At 38.3% G+C, this 24232-nt stretch overlaps 2 protein-coding genes across 2 annotated transcripts; both read left to right on the top strand.

Annotated features, from left to right (window-relative positions):
- The first annotated feature begins 10298 nt into the window (after positions 1–10298).
- Positions 10299–13936, top strand: LOC138885551 (uncharacterized). The gene is made up of 5 exons (XM_070166511.1): positions 10299–10749; positions 11571–12494; positions 12794–13090; positions 13366–13379; positions 13811–13936. Exons 1-5 carry the CDS (start codon positions 10299–10301, stop codon positions 13934–13936), a joined length of 1812 nt encoding a protein of 603 aa, XP_070022612.1.
- A 2388-nt stretch (positions 13937–16324) lies between these two features.
- Positions 16325–22156, top strand: LOC138885550 (uncharacterized). Its single transcript, XM_070166510.1, has 3 exons — positions 16325–16570; positions 21950–22023; positions 22105–22156. The coding sequence occupies exons 1-3, from the start codon at positions 16325–16327 to the stop codon at positions 22154–22156; spliced, it is 372 nt and encodes a 123-aa protein (XP_070022611.1).
- Positions 22157–24232: the final 2076 nt, after the last annotated feature.

Raw genomic sequence — 24232 nt, 5'->3', positions numbered from 1 at the left:
AGGGTTTTGACCTTAATGTTGAGATTACTAAGGCTAAAGAAGCAATAGATAAAACTCAGCAACGTCAAAGCTTTTCTTCACCTGAAGACGAAAGTCCCGAGGGTGATGTAAATGGACTTGTTCCTGGTAAAGCTGATGTTCAAGCCTCTTCTTATCAAGTTAACCTCATTCTTCTGTTGATGATGCTCCCGTAGATGATGCTCCTTAGTTTTATCTTACTTTTATGTTTGTTCAACTTTTGTGAAGTTTGTTGTTTTTGGAAAGGTTGTTTTTATGGTTGCCCCTATCTTCTTTTGGGGTTTAATGACAAACTAATACCTCTATTTTTCCCAAAGTAATATATATGTGTTTCGATTACTTTTATCGTTTATTTTGCTCTTTTATATTTGAGCTTTTTTCTAGCATTTTTAAAAATGCTTTAATAATCAGTGACTTCGATTAACACGGGTTTTTATAAAAGAGGGTCCTTTTATGTAAACGACACTGATGAAGATGACGTCTCATCTTTATATTGATGTAAATATATGAAAGAAGAAATAGACAAAAAGGAAAAAATTATAGGAAGTTTCATGCTTGAACTTTCAAATAAATTTCGTACATCATTTCTAGATTATTCGTACAATACTTTCACAACTGTTTTCTTTGTAGCAGATTTTCAGATACAAAATTGGGTTTATTATCCCGTGACTAAGTTTTGGCCTTAATCTAAAAACTCGTAGGACCTTTGAACGTATATTGTATCCTTCTCACGCGTTCACACTGTCTCAAGGTTGCTTCAAGGTTTTTGATTCAAGCTTCATTTTTGGCTCTTTTGCTTCTTTGTCTATATGTATAGTCCCCCCAGTGTTAGAACTTTGAAGTATGAAATCTCGAACACTGGATTGCTCCTTCTTTTTGGTACATTCCCTGAAAAGGAAAATACACACATGACTCGAAGATATACGTTTAGATGATGACTGCATAACCCTTTTTACCCATCAGAAAGGTTTCAACCTAAACAGGGAATAATTCAATATTCCACATGTCTTTTGGGTCTAATATTATCATTTGATACAGGCTAGCTTTTTGCCTATCATCTAATATTGTTAGTAAAATTAAAAAGAACAAAATAAGATTATCTCTGGGTGATACCTGACCATAGGTACTTCCTTTGTCTAGAAGTAATACTTCTTCAAATGAACAGCGTTCCAGTTTGATGGTAGTATGCTACCATCCATGGTGTCCAACTCATATGCTCATTTTACAGTGATGTCTCGAACCTTATAAGGGCCTTCCTAACTTGGACTTAACTTTCCTGCATTAGCTGCTTTCATTGATCGAAACACCTTTTTGAGGACGAATCCCCAATCATGAAGTACTTCAGATTTTCTTTCCTATTGTAATATCGCTCAATCATCTGTTTTTGAGCTACCATCCTTATTAGGCTGCTTCTCTCCTTTCCTCTAGTAAATCCAAATTCATTTACATTTCTTCCTTATTTGATTCCTCAATAGCGTGTGTGTATCCCGTACTTGGTTCAACTATTTCTACCGGAATTAAGGCTTCAGTGCCATAGATAAGTGAAAATGGAGTCTCGCCCGTACTTGTTTTTGCTGTCGTTCGATAAGCCCATAATACTCCTGGTAACACTTCTGGCCACTTGCCTTTTGATTCCTCTAGTTTCTTCTTCAAGTTATTAATTATAATATTATTCGTTGACTCAGCTTGCCCGTTGGCTATAGGATGGTGAGGTGCGGATGTAGTTCGTTTAATCTGGCAACTCTGATAGAACTCTGTGATTTTTGTGCCAATGAATTGTGGGACACTATCACATACAATTTCCTTTAGAACTGCAAACTAGTGTGAGCACATGATTTTTTTCCCACATGAATTACCCCAAAAGAATTCCCAAAATTAGATCTTTTCTTTAATTATGTGTTATGCTGAATTACTGTATGATTTTCCTGATTACTTGCATATTTTTGTGCATATTGAATTTTATTAATGCATTGAAAAATACAAGAAAAATATATAACATATGCATTTAGGATTTCATTTTTACATTTTTAGATTAGTTAAGTAAATTGTTGTTTTACAAAAAAAAAATGAAAAAAAAATCACAAAAAAATAACGTATTTTTCGCATTTTTAGTGTTTAATTTCGAATTATGTGATTTTATTTTTAATTTGATTTTTAATCAATTGTGGTATTGATATTAATCATTTGAATTTGTAGGATAATTTTACTAGGAATTAATTTTTAGCTTTAATTTAAAAGAAAAATTAAAAAAAATATATATATATATATAAAAAGAATAGGGAAATGAAAAAAACAAGAAAAGAAGCAAATTTTGGCCAATTCTTCAAGCCCAAAGGAATTTCCGCCACAATCCAGCACAAATCCGGCCAAAACCGGTCCGTCACCATACTAAACCAAACGACACCGTTTTGAAGACCTTCAATCTGGGCCGTCGAATTGGTTTGATCTAACGGTCCAGAATGTCGACCATTAACCCAACCCCGACCCATCCACCCCAATACCCGGTCCGCCCAGCACCCATGTAACCAAAACGACCCTGTTTTCCATTAATGATTTAATCAGAGCCGTTGGATTCCAATTAACCAACGACCCTAACTAAACCATTGATTTAATATACCCAAACCATTAGACCCCCTACCCCCAAATCATAACCCTCTTCTTTCCAAACCTCATCACAATTACCCTCAAATCTCTCTCAATCGTCTCGAATCTTGAATCAAGGGTTGAACCTTAAAATCCCCAAAAAGCCCCAAATCGATATTTCAGTGATGATTAAGGTCTAGTTTGGCTTTATTCGTGTGTTCTTGATAAGAACACAGGAATAAGGTCAAACTCAGCCTAAATTTGAAGACATGAAGACGTTTCAGTTTATTTGCTTTTTCGAGCCTTTCTTTTAGTTACTTTTTCTTTTCTTATTGTTATCTTTTCTTCATTTTTTCTTTCGTTTTACTATCTTTTGCCTCTTTCTCTTCTTCGTGATTTCTTTTTTATTTTCCAGTTTCTTCAGAGCCATTTTTGATATGCATGTTTGATTATGTTTTTTTTAGTAAACATGATTCTGTTTGTTGTATTAGATTTTGTTCGAGTTTATTTGTTTCTACTTTTCTTTAAGCCCAGAACCTTACGAGTCTTTACGACTCTATAGGTCATTTAGGCCAATAATTTTATTTGATGATTTGACCTTGGGTTCTGGAATTAGAATCCCAAGAAAGGGGATTCTACTCGGGATGTACAGACCCATAACCATTTAATTTAGGTCAATTTGGCTCATGTCTGTTTGTTTTAAGAAATAAATGGGGATTTTTAAGAGGTAGTTGGAGAATTGTTCAACAAAAAAGTGTTTACCAAACTTTAGGAAACTTCTATAATGGTAGGGTTTAGGAAATGCACTACTGAATTAATTAAAAAATACTAAGCTAGTGTAGATAATTTAAAAATAGAAAAGTTGAATTGATAATGGGAATGACACTAATTGAATGCCTATTTAAGGACAAGAAAATATAGAGCTTGAGGGGGGGCTAAGAAGAAGAAAAAAAGAAACAGAGGAGAACATGAGAGAACTTTAGTGATATAAAATCCAGAAAAAGAAACGGATAGGAGTTTCACTGTTCCATTGAATCTTCTTTTCCTTTCTTGGTCAATTTCTGATGTTTTCAAGTCTTGACATATTTTCGGACTTATTTTGAGAGTTCATATAGAGTGATATTGAGTTTTGGAAGAGTTTTCTGGTTCAAGTTGTTAAGAATCACTATTATATTGAATTTTCAAGCTGGTTTTAGTATTTCAATCGATAAATCTGGGATGTTCTGTTGTTGTTTATTGCTTTCACCTCTTTTCCTTTTGCAATTTCCAGGTATATGTTCGTAGATTCACATCACCTGAAGTTTGATATTGAAATGAAATGAAATATGGAGTTCCAAATGTTGGTTTCTGCCTGTTCAAATCAAGTAGTTTAATTTCAGTTTTTTTAGAGTTAATTAAAGTGATGTATGCTCAACATGGGGGCTATTAGTCAACTTGAATTTGTTGAAGTTAGTATAACCCTACAGTAATTTTACTTGCTTCTAAAATTCTTGTGGTTATAACTGGTTTTGAACTGTTGAGATAGGGAACTTGGTAAAATGTTGACCATTAGGTAAGTTTTGTGTTTAAGCCATGTTAGCTAAGTGTATGGTAGTATGAAACTGTCAAGGAACTGCATCAGTATACTTCTTCAAATATCTGAGTTTTAGTTTTAATTCTGGTTGAAATAATTGCTCTTGTTTGTATGTAATTTTGTATGAAAACAGCTATTGTGATAACCATAAGTTAGAGGTAAAATTGATATAGTCCATTATGTTTAAAGTATTGGGGTACTTCACTAATTGCAGATTTGGCTGTCATGAGAGGTTCAGTTGTGTATTCATGGTAGATGTAGTATGAATTTGCCTATCAAATCAATATATAGACTAGTCTTCTTTCTTAACAATAAATTGCCAATTTTAGTTTAGGAGTGTAATTAGCCCATTTCTTATAACAAAGTGATATCAACATTATTACAAGGTCAGAATGATAATAATTTGGTAGTTGTAAATAGTTTTCACAAGTTTAGAGAATAATTGACTTGATTTGTTCGTTTAAAACCCAATCGTCACAAGCGAATTAACAAAATAGTTAGGACTTAATATGTAGAAATTATGTGGAAGGCAGTTTTGATTCGTGCAATGAGCTCGTTTGGATTGATGTGATGACTGCTTAATTGTGTAAAAATCTTGGTGCATCATATGTGATTAAAATTGTGATGTAGATAAATAGGCAAATGCCAGATGTGTACATAGTATGAACTGATTTTATGAGTATAGATTTCGACACTTTAAAAGAGGATATACAAAGTTGAGTTTGCACCGGGTGATGGTTATTTCGTAAAACCAATGTTATTCATATTAACTAAAGTTCCTCCCAACTTTATACGTAAACCATTTTGCAACTTTTAAACACATACAATTGGTCTCAAGCATAGGAAAAGAATAAACAACTTATGAATATGGTAAGCAAGCTTTAGGCACATACTTAAATCACGGGTACAGTTTCCGTTGTGTGGTTGTGATATTTAATTTCAAATTAGTTTTGAATATGCATATCCATAGTTCACTTAGTTGGAGGCTTTTTCCTTTAATAAAATTGAGTTGTGCCGTGCCAAATGAAATCTCAAAATGCATGGCCTTCATTTAATTAATTTTAATCCTTAAAAATCGAGGCGTACCATTTTAGTCGAATTTTCCATGGCCCTCGCAAACTTGAAAATGCGTAGTTGCTTTAGGCGTGCTATTTTAAAAAATTACATTCCTAAACTCGGGTGTGCATTTCATGTGGCCCAAATCTAAATCTTAACAACACTAAATAAAATGTCTCAGATTGCGGGTGCATTTCATGTGACATGGTCCAAAGATGTGTTTTAGATGACGTTGAAATCTTCCTTAAAATAATTAAAAGCGGTTTTAAAGTTAAAATGTACATAGTTTTAAAAGTATTTTAAAATCAGATAAATAGGCCAAATATAACAGTTGAGTGACCATGCTAGAACCACGGAACTCGAGAATGCCTAACACCTTCTCTCGGATTAACAAAATTCCTTACCCGGATTTCTGGTTCGCGGACTGTAATACAGAGTGAAATTTTACCTCGATTTGGGATTTGAATCGGTGACCTGGGACACCATAAGTTATCCCAAGTGGCGACTCTGATTCTTTGATCCCATTTCGATTGTCACTTTAAGTTGGAAAAAACTCCCTTATACTTTTCCTGGGGTAGATAAAAAGGAGGTGTGACAGCTCTGGCGACTCTGCTGGGGACAAGAACCCAGAATCTCTGGTTCATGATTCAAAATTCGAGCTTAGATGAATTGTTATATTTGGTTTTATCTATTATCTGATTTTATTACATGTTTGGGCCTAATGTGCTAAATGTTGTTTTTACCGCTTTGACATTTTCTGAACTGTATATAAGCTGCTACGAAACTCTTCTCTTCTCATCTTCGGGGATGTGCGCTCTGGCGTGACTCCCTATTCTGTTATTGTCATACCTTGAAATAAGAAAGAGGCTCAGACAAGTTACTAAGTCGGATGACCTTTTGATTCCCGGTACGTAGCCCCCTCTTCTGCTCGAGTTGTCCGCTTGGGTGCACAAGTCTAGAACAGTATACCTAGGTTTTATACTTAGAATAACTTAGCCTCATGCTGGATCCCTAGTAGGAACGTTTGTTTGCATCATATGTATTTGACTTTAGAGACTCAACACAGGGGTTGAGTTTGTCTAGGATAGGTATACTCGAAATAAAAAGACCATCCTGATACATCCTACTCGCTACTTGCGCATTCATTTGCTTCGGATTTGCATGTTGATTGGCTTACCAAATAATAGGAGAAAAGTTGAGAGTCAATATGAGGGATGAGAGAGGTAATTGCCTATTTTTGAGAAAAACCGATGTCCCAAAATATACCGACACTCTGGCGAAATTTTGAAAAAAAAAGAGAAGAAAAATTTGTTTCAAAAAATAGTTGGTTTTTGTTTTGTCAAAAATGACTGAACTACGCCATTTTGATTTTCACCGGATGTGGGATACGTAGGCAACCCCCATCGGGTCCAGCTTCCCTTTTGCAAAAATAGCCCCAAAAGAACAAAATTTTATTTTATTTTAAATAAGCAGGGTGATGCCATTTTTGTCTAAAATAGCCGAATGTCCCCAAAAGGACGCCGGAAGGCTGTTTTAGCAAGAACAGTCACCTTTGGTCTCTTTTTTCAAATTTTTGGCCAGTTTGCAAGCACAACCTTAAAATCTTCTCCCCAGAAGTGCTGAAAGGCCGTATTTGCAAAGTCGGTTTTATTTTTAAAATGAAAATTTGAAAAAAAAATGTCAGCTTTGAGTTTGACTCAAAATGAATAATGATTTTTGCTTAATCAACCTAATAAATGTGCAGAATGAGCACGAGTAAAAATTTACTAAAAACATTCATGAACAAGATCCCTTTGGAGTTGCATATGTGGTGGGATGATCTGAGTAAATCAGGGCCAGACAAGGTCAATCATTATTTGAGAGATCTCGCCGGGTTGTTGAAGATTAGGCCTAGAGGAGATATCATAAAGGCGTTGGTTACATTCTGGGACCCGACCCACAACATGTTTCATTTCTCAGATTTCGAACTCACCCCAACTTTGGAATAAATAGCCGGATATATTGGGAGCGGTGAGCTTCCTCTGAGACACAAGTATCTGGTTGCTCCAAGAGTCGTCATTTTGCACAGATTCTTAGACTCCTTAAAGATAAGCAAGGGGGTCCACAACCCAGATTTGGCAGCCAGTTTTTCTACTCTGCAGTTCTTATACCAGAGATACAGCCACATAGGAGGGTTTAACAATCCAGAAAACAAAATTTGTAGCAAGGGGAATCACCTCAAATGGGAAGAACATATGTATTTTGCTTTTATGGAGGTCTTCTTGGGAGTTCTGGTGTTTCCTATGAAAGATGGAAATATCGACATACAAATAGCTGGGGTTGTCAGCACTTTGCTTACTCAGGCCAAAAGAACCCTCGCACCCATGATAGTAGCTGAAATCTTCCGCGCTCTCATAGCCTGTAAAGCCGGAGGAGACTTTTTTAAGGGGTGCAACTTGTTGCTCCAGATGTGGATGATTGAACATCTATGCCATCGTCCTCAATTCCTGAGTTATGGGTCGACAAATAAAACCTGCATAGAGGAATTTTATACGAGGGTTCATGGGATTAGCTTGCCAGTAGGGGTTATAGAATGGGTATCACATCTCCATTCCATTAGTGCAAGTCAAATAGAGTGGACATTTGGGTGGCTTCCCGTAGATGAGATCATATACATGCCAGCTACCGGGCCTCATTTCCTTTTGATGGGTCTTAGGAGTATCCAGCCTTATGCCCCATATCGGGTTTTGAGACAATTAGGGAGATATCAAATGGTTCCCAGGGATGAAGACATTAGTTGCCATGTGGTGGAGATTGGTCCTGATGGTCAGTTTCATGAAGCAGCAGTCCGCTAAATTTGGAGTGAATGTCAGTACTTGACGGCGAACACTCGAGTGCATGATCTGTCCAGAGGTGAAGTTGCACCAGGATATCTTGCCTGGTATAAAAGGGAAGTTGAGTTTGGAAGGCCGACCAAAAGACCCCATCTTCAAGAATTTGTCGGAGCATCACAAGAGTAATAGGATTGGCTGGCCAAAGAAAATGAGTACAGAGCTACCATAGGCAGGCTAGAAAAGCAAGTCATGGACCTTCAGTTTGAGAATGGTTTGCAAGCCGCCACGGATGAAGGCGAGAAGAAAAAGCTAACTCAGGAAAATGAAGCCCTCAAATCCCAAATTCAGAAAATGAGAACGGCTACTAGAAACCCGAAAAGAAGCCGAGCGGATGAAAGGCTTATAAGCAGTCTAAAAAAGAAAGACCTTGAGTGTCAAGATGACAGGGAAAAATCTGAGGCCAACCTAGCCAAAGTCCGGGCACAATGGGAAAAGGGGGTGGAAGAGCGGGCAAAGTTTGTGCAACAAATGAAAAGAAAGTATGAAGGGACAATCACCAGCCTGAAGAGAAAAATGACTACCATCTAGAATGAGGCAGCCAAGCAGGCCAAGGACTTTAAAGCTGATAGGGAACACTGCTATAATTTGATGGCTCAGATAAAGGAAGAAATGCAACAGTTGCAAAATCAACATCTTCACGACACTCAGGTGTTAGAAGCCCGTAATCAACAGGTCGGGCGTCTGCTTCAGGAAAAGGGTAGAATCCGAAAGCGGGTCAGAGTCATCGCCGACTACATTGTTGTAAAATTCCAAGCATGTGAGGATATGACTCGCACCACTTTCTTCGTGGCAGTGATGACGTTTGTACAACAGATAATGAGTGACTTGGATAGGCTTCAAAGGGATCTTGCATATAGGCATGTGGCGAGACCGAATGATGTCCCACGGGCCCCAGGAGCATTTGAGGCATTAATGTATTCGTGATTTTTACTTGAGTCTGTATTTTATTTCTATTGGAGCCTGTCAGTTTGTTTTCGAGCCTGTATTTACTTTTGTTGAAGTATGTTAGTTTGTTTTTTTGTCTTTTCATCAGAGTCTGTTAGTTTCTTGTTGAGTCTTTATAATCAAAGTATTTGTTTTTTTTTTGAAAATCCCAAAAATGTTTTACTACTTATTTTTACACTTATACCCCAGAACTACGCTCGGTCTGATTCATGCGGGGTCATGATACGTAGGCAATCTCCATAAGATTCGACCATAACCAAAAGAAAAGAGAAGAAAATAAGAAACCATGAGAACGAAACAAAATAAGAAAGGGAAATGAGAGAATAACAAAAACAAAGAGAAGTCAAACAAAGAAAGGCAATAATGAAAAAAAGAGAAAAAGGGAAGTTGCACATGGAAATAAAGAAAAGCCGGGATGACACAAGCAATCGAGCAAATACATGATAGAAATGATTAATTACTTAGGTGCATTGCATTCCACAAATATGCGGTTATCAATCTGTTAAGCTCTAATCACTAACGAGTTTGCTGTTGATGCTCCAGAACTAAGGCAGGTGGTTAGTTTGTTGAGCATTCTGGCAACCCATCCATACAACACTGGGTCCAAAGATGAATTGATCATGTCTAACCAAGAACTTGATGCGAGTAGAATCGATCATTCAAGAGAGGTGGAATAATTGGATGTTAATTTGATGAAAGAAGAGATGTATAAGTTGAAGCAGCAGATGGCCGAAATGTACCAGGCCTGGGCAAAAGAGAAACCACCACCAGCTTACTCCGCCAACCCTGTTTTCATCCCGCCTTTGACTCAAACCTAGGAACATCCTACTGTTGATTCATCTGTAGGATTTCCTATTTACCATCACTACCAAGGCACCACCTCCCAAACCCCGCAAGCTCCACCACCCAAACCAGTTCCATATCCTCCTCCCCCAATCACTCCTGTCTTCGTAACATCCCCATCTGCTACACTACACCAATCTTCCAATGAGCCTGTGTTTCAAGCCTAGGATAACCAATACTACCCTCCAGAGCCCACTTTCAAAGCTTCAGAAGTTTATACTCCTCATTTTGATCTCCCTGCGGAAACTAAAAAACCATCCAAAAATTCCGAACAGGAGGAGATGTTCAGAAAAGTTAAAAGCTTAGAATAATCATTCAGAGACATGCAGGGGTTAGGAGGTCAAGTAAGTGTGGATTACAAAGACCTATGTCTGTTTCCAAATGTGCAATTACCGGCAGGGTTTAAGATGCCCAAGTTTGATTTGTACGATGGGCACGGTGATCTAGTAGCACACTTGAGAGGTTTTTGTAGCAAGATGAGGGGAGATGGAGGAAAAGATGAATTGTTGATGGCATATTTCAGTCAAAGTCTGAGTGGATCGGCGCTGGAGTGGTACACCCAGCAGGATCACGGAAGGTGGTATACATGGGATGATTTGGCGCAAGCATTCGCTTGTCACTTCCAATACAATCTTGAGATCATTCCAGATCGACTGTCCTTGACAAAACTGGAGAAAAAGAACAGTGAAAGTTTCAGAGAGTATGGTTTCCGATGGAGAGAGCTGGCAGCAAGAGTAGACCCTCAAATGAAAGAAAGTGAGATGGTGGATTATTTCCTACAGGCCTTAGAACCTACTTACTATGGCCATCTATTCTACGCTACAAGAAAATCCTTCAATGAAGTAGTGAAGTTAGAAGGTATGGTAGAAGAGGGGCTCAATTCGAATAAAATCATGAGCTATTAGGCTATTAAGGCGACCACTCAGGCTATTCAGGGAGGCACAGGAGGAATTGGGAAAAAGAAAAGAGAGGACGTAGCAATGGTTGATTCAGGAACTTGGTTCGGACCCATAGGCTCATCTCACCACTATAATCAGCCTCGACCCCACCACCAAAGTTACCCTCAAAGCCTATATAATCCACCCCAACACTATTACCCCTACCAGAACCTCATTTTCCTATCAACCATGCCCAAATATACAACCAACCTCCCACCCACGCGCAATGGCGTGCGCCCATTCCCCAAAACACTTATCCACCCCCATGAGCCTACCGAAACCCTCCTGGACCAAGTTTCCGGCCTAATCAAGCATTTAAGGATGAAAGGTTGTAGAAAAAGAAAACCTTTACTCCATTAGGAGAGTCATATACCGGTTTATTCCACAGGCTAAGACAACTGGACATGCTGAGGCCGATACAGTCCAAATTGCCAAATCCTCCCCTGAAAAATCTTGATTATTCCGTAAGCTGTGAGTATTGTTCTGGTACTCTAGGTCATGACACGGAGAAGTGCTGGCACTTAAAAAGTTCTATCTAGGAGCTTATTGATACCAATCAGATTGAAGTTCAAGCTCCCGAGGCGCCCAATATCAATCGGAATCTGATGCCAGCCCATCAGGAGGCAAATATGATTGAAATAGTGCATGAGGGAGGGGAGCCCAGGAAGCCATCACAGACCGTCATGATGATTCGGTCCAGTGTGGTCAAGACAGTTGAATAATCAACAAGTGATAAATCAGTGCTCGAGTCAAGCGAAAGGAGTAGTGAACCATCCATAATAGTTAAGAAAGGGTCTTCAAGTGATGTGGCAGAAAAACAAGAAAGGTTGAAAGTGGTTGTGCCAGGAGTGGCAAACAAACCTATCGTAATCGTAGAGGGCGCCTGCATAGATCATGTCATTATCAAGCTGGTAACCCAGTTACCGATAGTCAACAGCAGGGCTCTTCCGTGGAATTATGAATGGGTGACAGTGACTTACAAAGGAAAAGAAGTTAAAGAAGAAGTCTATGAAACCCAGGGTTTGACTCGTTCGGGGAGATGCTTTGCCCCCATAGAGTTAAGAAAAGCTAAGAACTTCAAAGATAACCCAGTGCTAGTGAAGAAAGCCGTAACTGAAGAAGAGGCAGAGGAATTTTTGAGAAAGATGAAGATGCAAGACTATTCTATCATGGAACAATTGAAAAAGATGCCTGCTCATATTTCATTGTTGTCATTGTTAATCTACTCAGATGAGCACCGTCGAGCCTTAATGAAAATCCTAAATGATGCTCACGTTCCCGATAAGATCTCAGTGAACCATCGGGAAAAGATAGCCAACAAAATCTTTGAAGTGAACAGAGTCACTTTTTCCAATGATGAATTGCCTGTAGAGGGTACTGAGCGTAACAGAGCCCTTTACCTTACAGTGAAATGTGATGACTCTGTGGTTACCTGGGTATTGGTCGACAATGGTTCCAGTGAGAACATTTGCCCTCTCTCCACTCTGAGCAAGTTGAAAGTAGAAGATGAGAGGATTCATAAGAACAATATCTGCGTCCAAGGATTTGATGGCAGAAGCAAAGATTCAGTTGGGGATATAATACTAGAGCTGACGATAGGGCCAGTTGAGTTCACAATGGAATTCCAGGTGCTGGATATAGCTGTTTCCTATAATCCACTGTTAGGTCGACCGTGGATTCACGCCGCTAAAGCAGTCCCATCAACACTACACTAGGTGGTCAAATTTGAATGGGATAGACTGGAAATAGTTGTGCATGGCGAAGATAGTTTATGCGCTCACAGCGATGCCATTGTACCGTTCATTGAAGTGGAAGATGACAACGGACCGTGGGTCTACCAGGTTTTTGACACGATGTTGTTAGAGAAATTTCCAGAGGGGAAATACATTCCAAATCCGAAGATAACCGCCGCATCAGTCATGGTGGCTATGAGATGTTGAAGAATGGTTTTGTACTTGGTAAAGGTTTGGGCTCATCTTTGCAAGGCATCATACAGTCGGTGTCTCTTCCTAAAAACTTGGGAACATTTGGTCTGAGATTCAAGCCCACTGTCACAGAGATAAGAAGAGCCAGAAAGTTAAAACAGAGGGCATGGGTCCTTCCAAAGCAAGTCCCACGTCTCTCCAGATCATTTGTCAAGTCCGATACCAGAAAACGACCGATAACAACAATTCCCAGTACTGTGATTGATCTTGATAATGAGTTAATTGAAAGATCTGAGAAGTTGTTCGACGGTATAAACATGGTGGAAATTGGAGAAGGTTCTAGCAACGCGGAAGTGCAATTTGTCGGGCCAAAAACAAAGCTTAACAATTGGAAGGCTACTCCTCTCCCCACTCGGAAGGAGTTTTGGTAGTTTGTTTTGATTTTCCTTCAGTTTGTCTGGGCTATTCCGGGGTTGTAATCCATATTTTTATATTTCAGTCTGTTTGAGTGTGCAAACCCTGTTATCTTTTAACCTTCAATGAAATGCAATTGCCCTTCTTCATCACTCCTGATAGTTTTCTTTTTTGTTTTTCTTTTCTTTTCTGTACAGTTCTTTTTACGCTGGTTATAATGACATGGCATGCATGAGGAATCCTCAGCCCAGCCTTAAAAATCAATCTGATTCTGAAATAATAATTCAAGAAGTAGAGTGTGATGACAAATCAGAATATGATGAGGATGAGACCTTTGAAGAGATTAGTAAGGAATTAAATCACTTTGAAGGAAAACCCAAATCCAAACTGAATGATACCGAAGCCATCAATTTAGGGGATGCAGATAATATCAGAGAAATTAAAATAAGTGTCCACCTTGAACTAAAGATCAGGGAAGAGATAATCAAAGCACTGATTGAATACAAAAATATTTTTGCATGGTCATATGATGATATGTCGGGTCTAAGCACTGATTTGGTGGTCCACAAATTGCCCACTGACCCGACATTCCCTCCCGTAAAGCAAAAATTGAGAAAGTTCAAAACTGACATGATTGTAAAGATTAAGGAAGAAATCATCAAGCAGTTGGATGCCAAAGACATTCGGGTCATACGATATTCCGTTTGGTTAGCTAATGTTGTGCCAGTACCAAAGAAGGACGGCAAGATCAAAGTATGTGTTGATTAACGCAATCTCAACAAATCAAGTCCAAAGGATAATTTTTCACTACCCAACATCCATATTTTAATCGATAATTGCGGCAAGCATGAGATTGGATCTTTTGTGGATTGCTATGCAGGGTATCATCAGATCTTAATGGATGAGGAAGATGCGGAAAAGACAACATTCATCACACCATGGGGAACTTACTGTTATCGGGTAATGCCATTTGGTTTGAAAAATGCTGGGGCAACTTACATGAGGGAAATGACTACTGTGTTCCATGATATGATACATAAGGAAATTGAGGCTTACATGGATGATGTGATCATAATGTCAAAGCGGCAGGCCGACCACGTCGGATATTTGAGGAAATTTTTCTAGAGACTTCGCAGGTACAACCTTAAGCTTAATCCCGCCAAGTGCGCATTTGGCGTTCCATCAGGAAAGCTATTGAGATTCATAGTCAGTCGTCGAGGCATTGAGTTGGACCCATCAAAGATCAAAGCTATCCAAGAATTGCTACCTCCAAGGAACAAAACTAAGGTGATGAGTCTGTTAGGGAGGTTGAACTACATCAGCAGGTTTATTGCTCAGCTCACGACAACGTGTGAGCCAATTATCAAGTTGTTGAAAAAGGATGCTGCAGTCAAATGGACTGATGAGTGTGAAGAAGCATTTGACAAGATAAAAGGGTATTGTCAAACCCACCTATGCTGGTTCCACTGGAACTAGGGAGACCCTTGATTCTTTACATAACAGTGCTGGAAAATTAATTTGGTTGTGTATTGGGTCAACATGACATTACTAGCAGAAAGGAACAAGCCATCTACTATATCAGCAAGAAGTTCACATCTTATGAGGCTAAGTACACTCACCTTAAGAGGACATGTTGCGCCCTAACTTGGGTTGCACAGAAATTGAAACATTATTTGTCATCCTACACTACTTACCTCATTTCTCGCTTGGATCCGTTGAAGTATATCTTTCAAAAGCCTATTCCCACAGGAAGACTTGCGAAGTGGCAGATTTTGCTCACAGAGTTTGACATCATCTATGTGACTCGGACCACAATGAAAGCCCAAGCATTGGCTAATTATTTGGCCGAGAACCCGGTCAATAAAGAGTACGAGCCATTAAGAACTTATTTTCCCAATGAAGAGGTGATGCATATCGACGAACTGGAGCAGATTGAAAAACCAGGTTGGAAATTTTTCTTTGATGGGGCTGCCAACATGAAAGGAGTTGGAATAGGGGTTGTGCTTATTTCTGAAACACGGAATCACTATCCTATTACGGCTCAGCTTCGTTTCTATTGTACCAACAATATGGCTGAGTACGAGGCATGCATTTTGGGTTTAAGGCTATCTGCAAACATGGATGTCCAGGAAGTCTTGGTCTTGGGAGACTCGGATCTTCTGGTGCACCAGATTCAAGGAGAATGGGAAACACGAGATTTAAAGCTCATACCGTACTGACAATGTTTGCATGATCTTTTTCAACGGTTTCGATCAGTAGAGTTCAGGCATATTCCAAGGGTCCATAATGAGGTGGCCAATGCTTTGGCTATCTTGGCATTAATGTTGCACCATCCGGACAAAGCTTATCTCGATCCTCTGCATATTCAAGTCTGGGATCAACATGCTCACTGTAAAATGGTGGAAGAAGAACTTGAGGTGAACCATGGTTGATATCAGGGAGTACATCAGAATGGGGGTATATCCGGTGCAAGCCACGGGGGATCAAAAGAGAACAATACGACGATTGGCAAGTGGATTTTTCTTCAGTGGAGGAGTTTTGTATAAAAGAACTCCAGATCTTGGATTGTTGAGATGCATAGATGCTAAACAAGCCACGACTGTCATGACCGAAGTACATTCTGGAGTCTGCGGACCGCATATGAGTGTATATGTGCTGATGAAGAAAATTCTCCGAGCAGGTTATTATGGGCTCACCATGGAGCGAGATTGTATCAGTTTTGTGCACAAATGTCATCAATGCCAGGTACATGGAGATTTAATTCATTCTCCACCCTCAGAATTGCACACAATGTCAGCACCATGGCCTTTCATTGCTTGGGGCATGAATGTCATTGGACCAATTGAACCAGCAGCATCCAACGGGCACAGGTTCATTCTGGTGGCCATTGATTATTTCACCAAGTGGGTTGAGGCTAAAACTATCAAGTCTGTGACCAAGAAAGCAGTGGTCGATTTCGTTCACTCAAATATCATCTGTCGATTTGGGATACCAAAGGTGATCGTCATAGATAATGATGCTAATCTTAACAGTAACTTGATAAAAGAGGTATGTCAACAATTTAAGATTACGCATCGCAATTCCACCCCATATCGCCCCAAGGCGAATGGAGCAGTCGAGACAGCCAACAAGAACATAAAGAAGATACTTCGATAAATGGTAGAAGGTTCCAGGCAATGGCATGAAAAGTTACCATTCGCATTATTGGGTTATCACACTACTGTTCGCACTTCAGTGGGTGCAACTCCTTACTTGTTGGTATATGGCACTGAAGTAGTGATACCTGCGGAAGTTGAAATCCCGTCCCTTCAGATTGTTGCTGAGGCCGAGATTGAGGATGATGAGTGGGTCAAAACCCGTTTGGAGCAGTTAAGTTTGATTGATGAGAAGAGACTGGCAGCAGTGTGTCATGGGTAGTTATATCAAAAGAGAATGGCAAGAGCTTACAACAAAAAGGTGCATCCCCGAAAGTTTGAAGTGGGTCAGCAAGTATTAAAGTGCATCCTTCCACACCAGGCTGAAGCGAAGGGCAAGTTTGCCCCAAATTGACAAGGGTCGTTCATTGTAACAAGAGTGTTGTCCAATGGTGATTTGTATCTAACAGATATTGAAGGCAAATGTGTAGACATGGCTATCAATTCTGATACAGTCAAGAGATATTATGTATGATTCTTTGGTTCAATTGTTGATTGTTTGTACTTGGCATTGTTTCGAAGATTGGAATGATGAAGGCAATTTGTTTTGCTATCCAAACACTCTACCCTTTGTTTCCCCTTTTGAGCCTTATTTATTTTATTTCATACCCCTCTTTTGGAATCAATAACGAAAAAGAGAGAAAAGAAAGAAAAGAAAAAAAAGAAAAGAAGCGAAAAGAGAAAGTACAAGAAAACAAAGAAATTCAGGTGTGAACTACATTTGACCTGATTTCTGTTAAGGATACGTAGGCAGCCTCACGGCTCGGTCATATCATATCAAAATAAAAATAAAAAATCCCCAAGCAAGAAACTAGGGTAGAAGTTGTGATTGTGGTAAGAGATCAGATTCCAAAAGTTGTAATTTTGACCCATTTAAGTTGCTTTGAGCCTTTTTGATACCACTTTCTTTCCAAACATATCCAAAGAGCCCACATTACCGTCCAAAGAAAGACCTCCCGATCAGTCTTCGAGGGATGCCAAGTCAAGCAAGTAAATAGGATTCATATCAGGGGCAACACTCATGTTTAAGCAAGAGAAATCAAAAAATGAGAGAGTCTTATTAGTGAAAACCCTCGTGGGCATCATGAGACGACGAAAGCTGAGAGAAAGTAAAAATGAGAGAGTATTATTGGTGAAAACCTTCACGGTCACCATGAGGCGACAAGGAATTGAGTAATGAACAAATGTGAGAGGTTTATCGGTGAAAACCCTTCAGGGCACTGCAAGCCGAACAAGGTCTGTAAGCTAGCGGAAAGTAAACATCGGGTTGCGGAGATTTTGGAGCACAAAGTAAAATAATTGGAAAAGTGATTGGTTAAATAGACTGAGTTTATTAATCCAAAATGCATACCATGATTATTGGTGCCAGTTACTCCATTCAGATAAGTTTCTTTTCCTCTCTCCAACAGTCATCAAAATTTGGATTTTCTTCTTTATTCTTAATTCTCAAAATCATCGCATTTCATTGCTGTTAATTTTACTCCCCTAAAGCTATTCCAAGGTTATCCTTGTTTCAATAAATAAGAAGGAATTTCAAAGTTTACTACCAGTGAGACACAGAGTGTAAGCAAAAGTTAAATCAGTGAAATGGTTCAGCAATGTCGTAGGAGATGTAGAGGTTAGAAATGAAAAACAACGGTTGGGGTGTAGAGCACTCAGATCATCCAAGGTCCTGGGGTTTAAGAATCAATCAAAAGGTCAAACAATTCTCGACTGGCTCAAGGCAACCAGTCAAAGAAAAGCATGGCAAAGGAAGAACTACCTTCAGCAAGAATGTCACAACTAACCACTACGTTTTAAACTGATACGATTTTCTTTGATTTGAAACAGGGGCAAAGATGGCATTTGCTTCGGAGAAACCCTCCGTAAGGAAAACAAGTACCAAGCAGGTTTGATCGCAAAGTTCTCAGGACCCTCCTGGAATATGGGACTTAGTTTAAAATTCAAAATAATCATGAGTATAAGAATCTAGCATAAATGTACCCCAAAAGAATATAAGCGGAACTTCGAAGTTTGCATGCTTGAGGTAGGATTCACTAGAAATTTTCAGGACCCTCCTGAATAATGGGACCTAGCTTTAAGAATTCCATTAGATAACAAGATTTAGCATAAATTCTACTGTAAAGGAGTATAATTTAGCCTTAAAAATGTCACTCTTATGATAAAACTTGATTTTGATATTCAGGACCCTACGGGATAATGGGGTGAGTTTTAAGTCTGTCTTAGATAACAAGATTTAACAGAAGTCATACCTTTAGAAGATATAATGTAGCTTTGAAACAGGCATTTTACTAGAAGTTTTCAGGACCCTCCTGGATAATGGGATCTAGCTTACAAATTCTTATAGATATTTGGTAGCATGATTCAATTAACACTCACGGATATGCCCGGCTACCAAACTAGGGCAGAAAATTTTCTTTTGTTTTGTCTATTTTGTGGAAGTCAGGTGCCCATCTGAAGAACAGGGAAGGACAACACTAGTTTCAAAGAATAGAAAGCAGTTCATACCCAAGCAATCAGGCACCCACCTGGAGAAACAAGGGAAGACAATTCAAAGAAAAGTAGTTTCAAGAAAAAGATAGTTCAAGTCAAGCAATCAGGCGCCCACCTGGAGAGCAAGAGATTACAATTCGAGTTTCAGCAGTCAGGCGTCCACCTGGAGAGCAAGGGAATACAATTCAAGTTTCAACAATCAGGCGCCCACCTAAAGAGCAAGGGAATACAATTCAAGTGTTGGTAATCAGGAGACCGCCTGGAGAACGAATGGAAAAAGCAATTCAAGTGTTGATAATCAGGAGCCCGCCTGGAGAACGAAGGGAAGAAGCAGTTTAAGTGTTGGTAATCAGGAGCCCGCCTGGAGAACGAAGGGAAGCAGTTTAAATGTTGGTAATCAGGAGCCCGTTGGAGAACGAAGGGAAGAAGCAATTCAAGTTCGGCACTCAGGAGCCCGCCTGGAGAATAGAGGGAAGGCAATAATGGTCAAAGGAAGACAGTTCAAGTTTCAAGGGGAAAACAATTCGAGTTTCATAGGAAAGGAACACAATTCAAGTATTGGTAATCAGGAACCCACCTGAAGAGCCAAGGAAAGGCAATAGCAGTCAAAAGAAGATGGTTAAGGGTTCAACAATCAGATACCCTCCTAAAAAAACAAAGGGAAAGCACTTCAGAATACCATTCAATACATGCAATAAAGGAATGTCGCTTGAAGAATACAAGTCAAACAAGCAACAGGAATCACAAGATCAAGTTTAAGAATAAGTCTTTGTAATGCATAGATCATAGCTTAGTCTAGCTTCTTTTATTTTGTCATGGTATGATGAGGAGGTTAGTGAGCAGTAGCAGCAGCAGTAACAGTGAAAGCACAGCTTCATGGTAGTCCCAGCTACCAAAACTTCCCGAATTACACTGACCCGATTCCTTTATAGCCAATGATATGTAGGAAACCTTTGAAGCAGAGGTTCGGTCAAATCTTTCAGAAATGCTTCCCCCAAAGTATTCAAACGGGCAAAAAATCGCTCGTATCCGCTCACGTTATCTTTGCACGAAAACTCTTCATGTTTTCGAACAAAGAGGGACAGCTGTGAGCACGTGATTTTTGCCCCACATGAATTACTTCAGAAGAATTCCCAAAATTAGATCTTTTCTTTAATTATGTGTTATGCTAGGAATTACTGTATGATTTTCTTGATTGCTTGCATATTTTTGTGCATATTGAATTTTAATAATGCATTGAAAAATACAAGAAAAATATATAACATTTTCATTTAGGATTTCATTTTTACATTTTTAGATTAATTAAGTAAATTTTTGTTTTACAAAAAAAATGAAAAACAATCACAAAAAATAACGTATTTTTTTGCATTTTTAGCGTTTAATATCGAATTATGTGATTTTCTTTTTAATTTGGTTTTTAATCAAATGTGGTGTTGATATTAATCATTTGAATTTGTAGAATAATTTTATTAGGAATTAATTTTAAGCTTTAAATTAAGAGAAAAATGAAAATAAAAAATATATAAAGAAGAGGGAAATGGAAAAAAACAAGAAAAAAGCAAATTTTGGGCCAATTCTTCAAGCCCAAAGGAATTTCCGCCACAATCCAGCACAAATCCGGCCAAATCCGGTCTGTCACCATATTAGACCAAACGACACCGTTTTGAAGACCTTTAATCTGGGTCGTCGAATTGGTTTGATCTAACGGCCCAGAATCTCGCCCATTAACCCGACCTCGACTCGTCCACCCCAATACCCGATCTGCCCAGCACCCATGTAACCAAAACACCCTATTTTCCATTAATGATTTAATTAGAGCCGTTGTATTCCAATCATCCAACGACCTTAATTAAACCATTGATTTAATATACCCAAACCATCAGGCCCCTACCCCCAAATCAGAACCCCCCTTCCCCTCATTCGTCTCTCTCCTCTCTTCAGAGACACCCCTGTCTCACCGCCATACTTCGTCGCCTTCCGCCCACCGGAAATCGCCTTATGGTGGTTCCGGTGGTCCAATCACTTCCAAATTTACATTACAGGTTCCTCTCACCCTCTTCTTTCCAAACCTCATCCAAATACCCTCAAATCTCTCTCAATCGTCTCGAATCTTGAATCAAGGGTTGAACCTTAAAATCCCCAAAAAGCCCCAAATCGATATTTCAGTGATGATTAAGGTCTAGTTTGGCTTTATTCGTGTGTTCTTGATAAGAACACACGATTAAGGTCAAACTCAGCCTAAATTTGAAGACATGAAGACGTTTCAGTTTATTTGCTTTTTCGAGCCTTTCTTTTAGTTACTTTTTCTTTTCTTATTGTTATCTTTTCTTCATTTTTTCTTTCGTTTTACTATTTTTTGCCTCTTTCTCTTCTTCGTGATTTCTTTTTTATTTTCCAGTTTCTTCAGAGCCATTTTTGATATGCATATATGATTAAGTTTTTTTTAGTAAGCATGATTCTATTTGTTGTATTAGATTTTGTTCGAGTTTATTTGTTTCTACTTTTCTTTAAGCCCAGAACCTTACGAGTCTTTATGACTGTAGGTCATTTAGGACGATAATTTTGTTTGATGATTTGAACTTGGGTTCTGGAATTATAAGCCCAAGAAAGGGGATTCTACTCGGGATGTACAGACCCATGACCATTTAATTTAGGTCAATTTGGCTCATGTCTGTTTGTTTTAAGAAATAAATGGGGATTTTTAAGGGGAAGTTACAGAATTGTTCAACAAAAAAGTGTTTACCAAACTTTAGGAAGCTTCTATAATGGTAGGGTATAGGAAATACACTACTGAATTAATTAAAAAGAACTAAGCTAGTGTAGATAATTTAAAAATAGAAAAGTTGAATTGATAATGGGAATGACACTAATTGAATGCCTATTTAAGGACTGGAAAATACAGAGCTTGAGGGGGGCTAAGAAGAATAAAAAAGAAACATATGAGAACAAGAGAGAACTTTAGTGATATAAAATCCAGAAAAAGAAACGGATAGGAGTTTCACTGTTCCATTGAATCTTATTTTCCTTTCTTGGTCAATTTCTGAAGTTTTCAAGTCTTGACACATTTTCTGACTTATTCTGAGAGTTCATATAGAGTGATATTGAGTTTTGGAAGAGTTTTCTGGTTCATGTTGTTAAGAATCACTATTCCATTGAATTTTCAAGCTGGTTTTAGTGTTTCAATCGATAAATCTGGGCTGTTCTGTTGTTGCTTATTGCTTTCACCTCTTTTCCTTTTGCAATTTCCAGGTATATGTTCCTAGATTCACATCACCTGAAGTCTGCTATTGAAATGAAATGAAATATGGAGTTCCAAATATTGGTTTCTGCCTGTTCAAATCAAGTAGTTTAATTTCAGTTTTTTTAGAGTTAATTAATGTGATGTATGCTCAACATGGGAGCTATTAGTCGACTTGCATTTGTTGGAGTTAGTATAACCCTACAATAATTTTACTTGCTTCTGAAATTCTTGTGGTTATAGCTGGTTTTGAACTGGTGAGATAGGGAACTTGGTAAAATGTTGACCATTAGCTAAGTTTTGTGTTGAAGCCATGTTAGCTAAGTGTATGGTAGTATGAAACTGTCAAGAAACTGTAGCAATATACTTCTTCAAATATCTGAATTTTAGTTTTAATTCTGGTTGAAATAGTTGCTCTTGTTTGTATGTAATTTTGTATGAGAACAACCATTGTGATAACCATAAGTTAGAGGTAAAATTGATATAGTCCATTATGTTTAAAGTATTGGGGTACTTCATTAATTGCAGATTTGGCTGTCATGAGAGGTTCAGTTGTGTATTCATGGTAGATGTAGTATGAATTTGCCTATCAAGTCAATTTATAGACTAGTCTTCTTTCTTAACAATAAAATGCCAATTTTAGTTTAGGAGTGTAATTAGCCCATTTTTTATAACAAAGTGATATCAACATTATTACAAGGTCAGAATGATAATAATTTGGTAGTTGTAAATAGTTTTCACAAGTTTGGACAATAATTGGCTTGATTTGTTTGTTTAAAACCCAATCGTCACAAGCGAATTAACAAAATAGTTAGGACTTAATGTGTAGAAATTATGTGGAAGGCAGTTTTGATTCGTGCAATGAACTCATCTGGATTGAAGTGGTGACTGCTTAATTGTGTAAAAATCTCGGTGCATTATATGTGATTAAAATTGTGATGTAGATAAATAGGCAAATGCCAGATGTGTACATAGTATGAACTGATTTTATGAGTATTAATTTCGGCACTTTAAAAGAGGATATACAAAGTTGAGTTTGCACTGGGTGATGGTTATTTCGTAAAACCAATGTCATTCATATTAACCAAAGTTCCTCCCAATTTTACATGTAAACCATTTTGCAACTTTTAAACACATACAATTGGTCTCAATCATAGGAAAAGATCAAACAACTTATGAATATGGTAAGCAAGCTTTAGGCACATAATTAAATTACGGGTACGGTTTCCGTGGTGTGGTTGTGATATTTAATTTCAAATTAGTTTTGAATATGTATATCCATAGTTCACTTAGTTGGAGGCTTTTTCCTTTATTAAAATTGAGGTGTGCTGTGCCAAATAAAATCTCAAAATGCATGGTCTTCATTTAATTAATTTTAATCCTTAGAAATCGAGGCGTGCCATTTTAGTCGAATTTTCCATGGCCCTCGCAAACTTGAAAATGCGTAGTTGCTTTAGGCACGCTATTTTAAAAAATTACCTTCCTAAACTCGGGTGTGCATCTCATGTGGCCCAAATCTAAATCTTAACAACGTTAAATAAAATGTCTCGGATTGCGGGGGCATTTCATGTGGCGTGGTCCAAAGACATGTTTTAGATGACGTTGAAATCTTCCTTAAAATAATTCAAAGCGGTTTTAAAGTTAGAATGTACATAGTTTTAAAAGTGTTTTAAAATCAGATAAATAGGCCAAATATAACAGTTGAGTGACCGTGCTAGAACCACGGAACTCGGGAATGCCTAACACCTTTTCCAGGGTTAACAGAATTCCTTACCCAGATTTCTGGTTCGCGGACTGTTATAAAGAGTCAAATTTTTCCTCGATTTGGGATTTGAACCGGTGACTTGGGATACCATAAATTATCCCAAGTGGCGACTCTGATTCTTAGATAAATCATCCCGTTTTGATTGTCACTTTAAGTTGGAAAAAGCTCCTTTATACCCTTTCTGGGGTAGGTAAAAAAGAGGTGTGACAACTAGCAGATAATGTTTCGCCATATAAAGTCCCTAACTTCTTTTTCTCGTACATATTTGAAAGCTCCTACTTATAGCCATTTTTAAAAATAATTTATTAAAACTAATAGAAACCGTACATTTCCTTTAGCTTGAGGTAACAGACCTATGATATCCAAATCCCATT

Source organism: Nicotiana sylvestris, chromosome 2 (genome assembly GCF_000393655.2).
Source record: "Nicotiana sylvestris chromosome 2, ASM39365v2, whole genome shotgun sequence".
Lineage (NCBI taxonomy): Eukaryota > Viridiplantae > Streptophyta > Magnoliopsida > Solanales > Solanaceae > Nicotiana > Nicotiana sylvestris.
This window is presented reverse-complemented; position numbering and strand designations above follow the sequence as displayed.

What these genes read in the sequence shown, in the direction of transcription:
- LOC138885550 (XM_070166510.1), top strand. Translation starts at nt 16,325, where the DNA reads ATGGTAGAAGGTTCCAGGCAATGGCATGAAAAGTTACCATTCGCATTA. An exon ending in ATGAGAAGAGACTGGCAGCA is followed by an intron (nt 16,571 to 21,949) that starts GTGTGTCATGGG and finishes GAGTTCATATAG; the next exon opens with AGTGATATTGAGTTTTGGAA. An exon ending in TCCATTGAATTTTCAAGCTG is followed by an intron (nt 22,024 to 22,104) that starts GTTTTAGTGTTT and finishes TGCAATTTCCAG; the next exon opens with GTATATGTTCCTAGATTCAC.
- LOC138885551 (XM_070166511.1), top strand. Translation starts at nt 10,299, where the DNA reads ATGCCCAAGTTTGATTTGTACGATGGGCACGGTGATCTAGTAGCACAC. An exon ending in TGAAGTAGTGAAGTTAGAAG is followed by an intron (nt 10,750 to 11,570) that starts GTATGGTAGAAG and finishes GTGATAAATCAG; the next exon opens with TGCTCGAGTCAAGCGAAAGG. An exon ending in TTCCTATAATCCACTGTTAG is followed by an intron (nt 12,495 to 12,793) that starts GTCGACCGTGGA and finishes TACTTGGTAAAG; the next exon opens with GTTTGGGCTCATCTTTGCAA.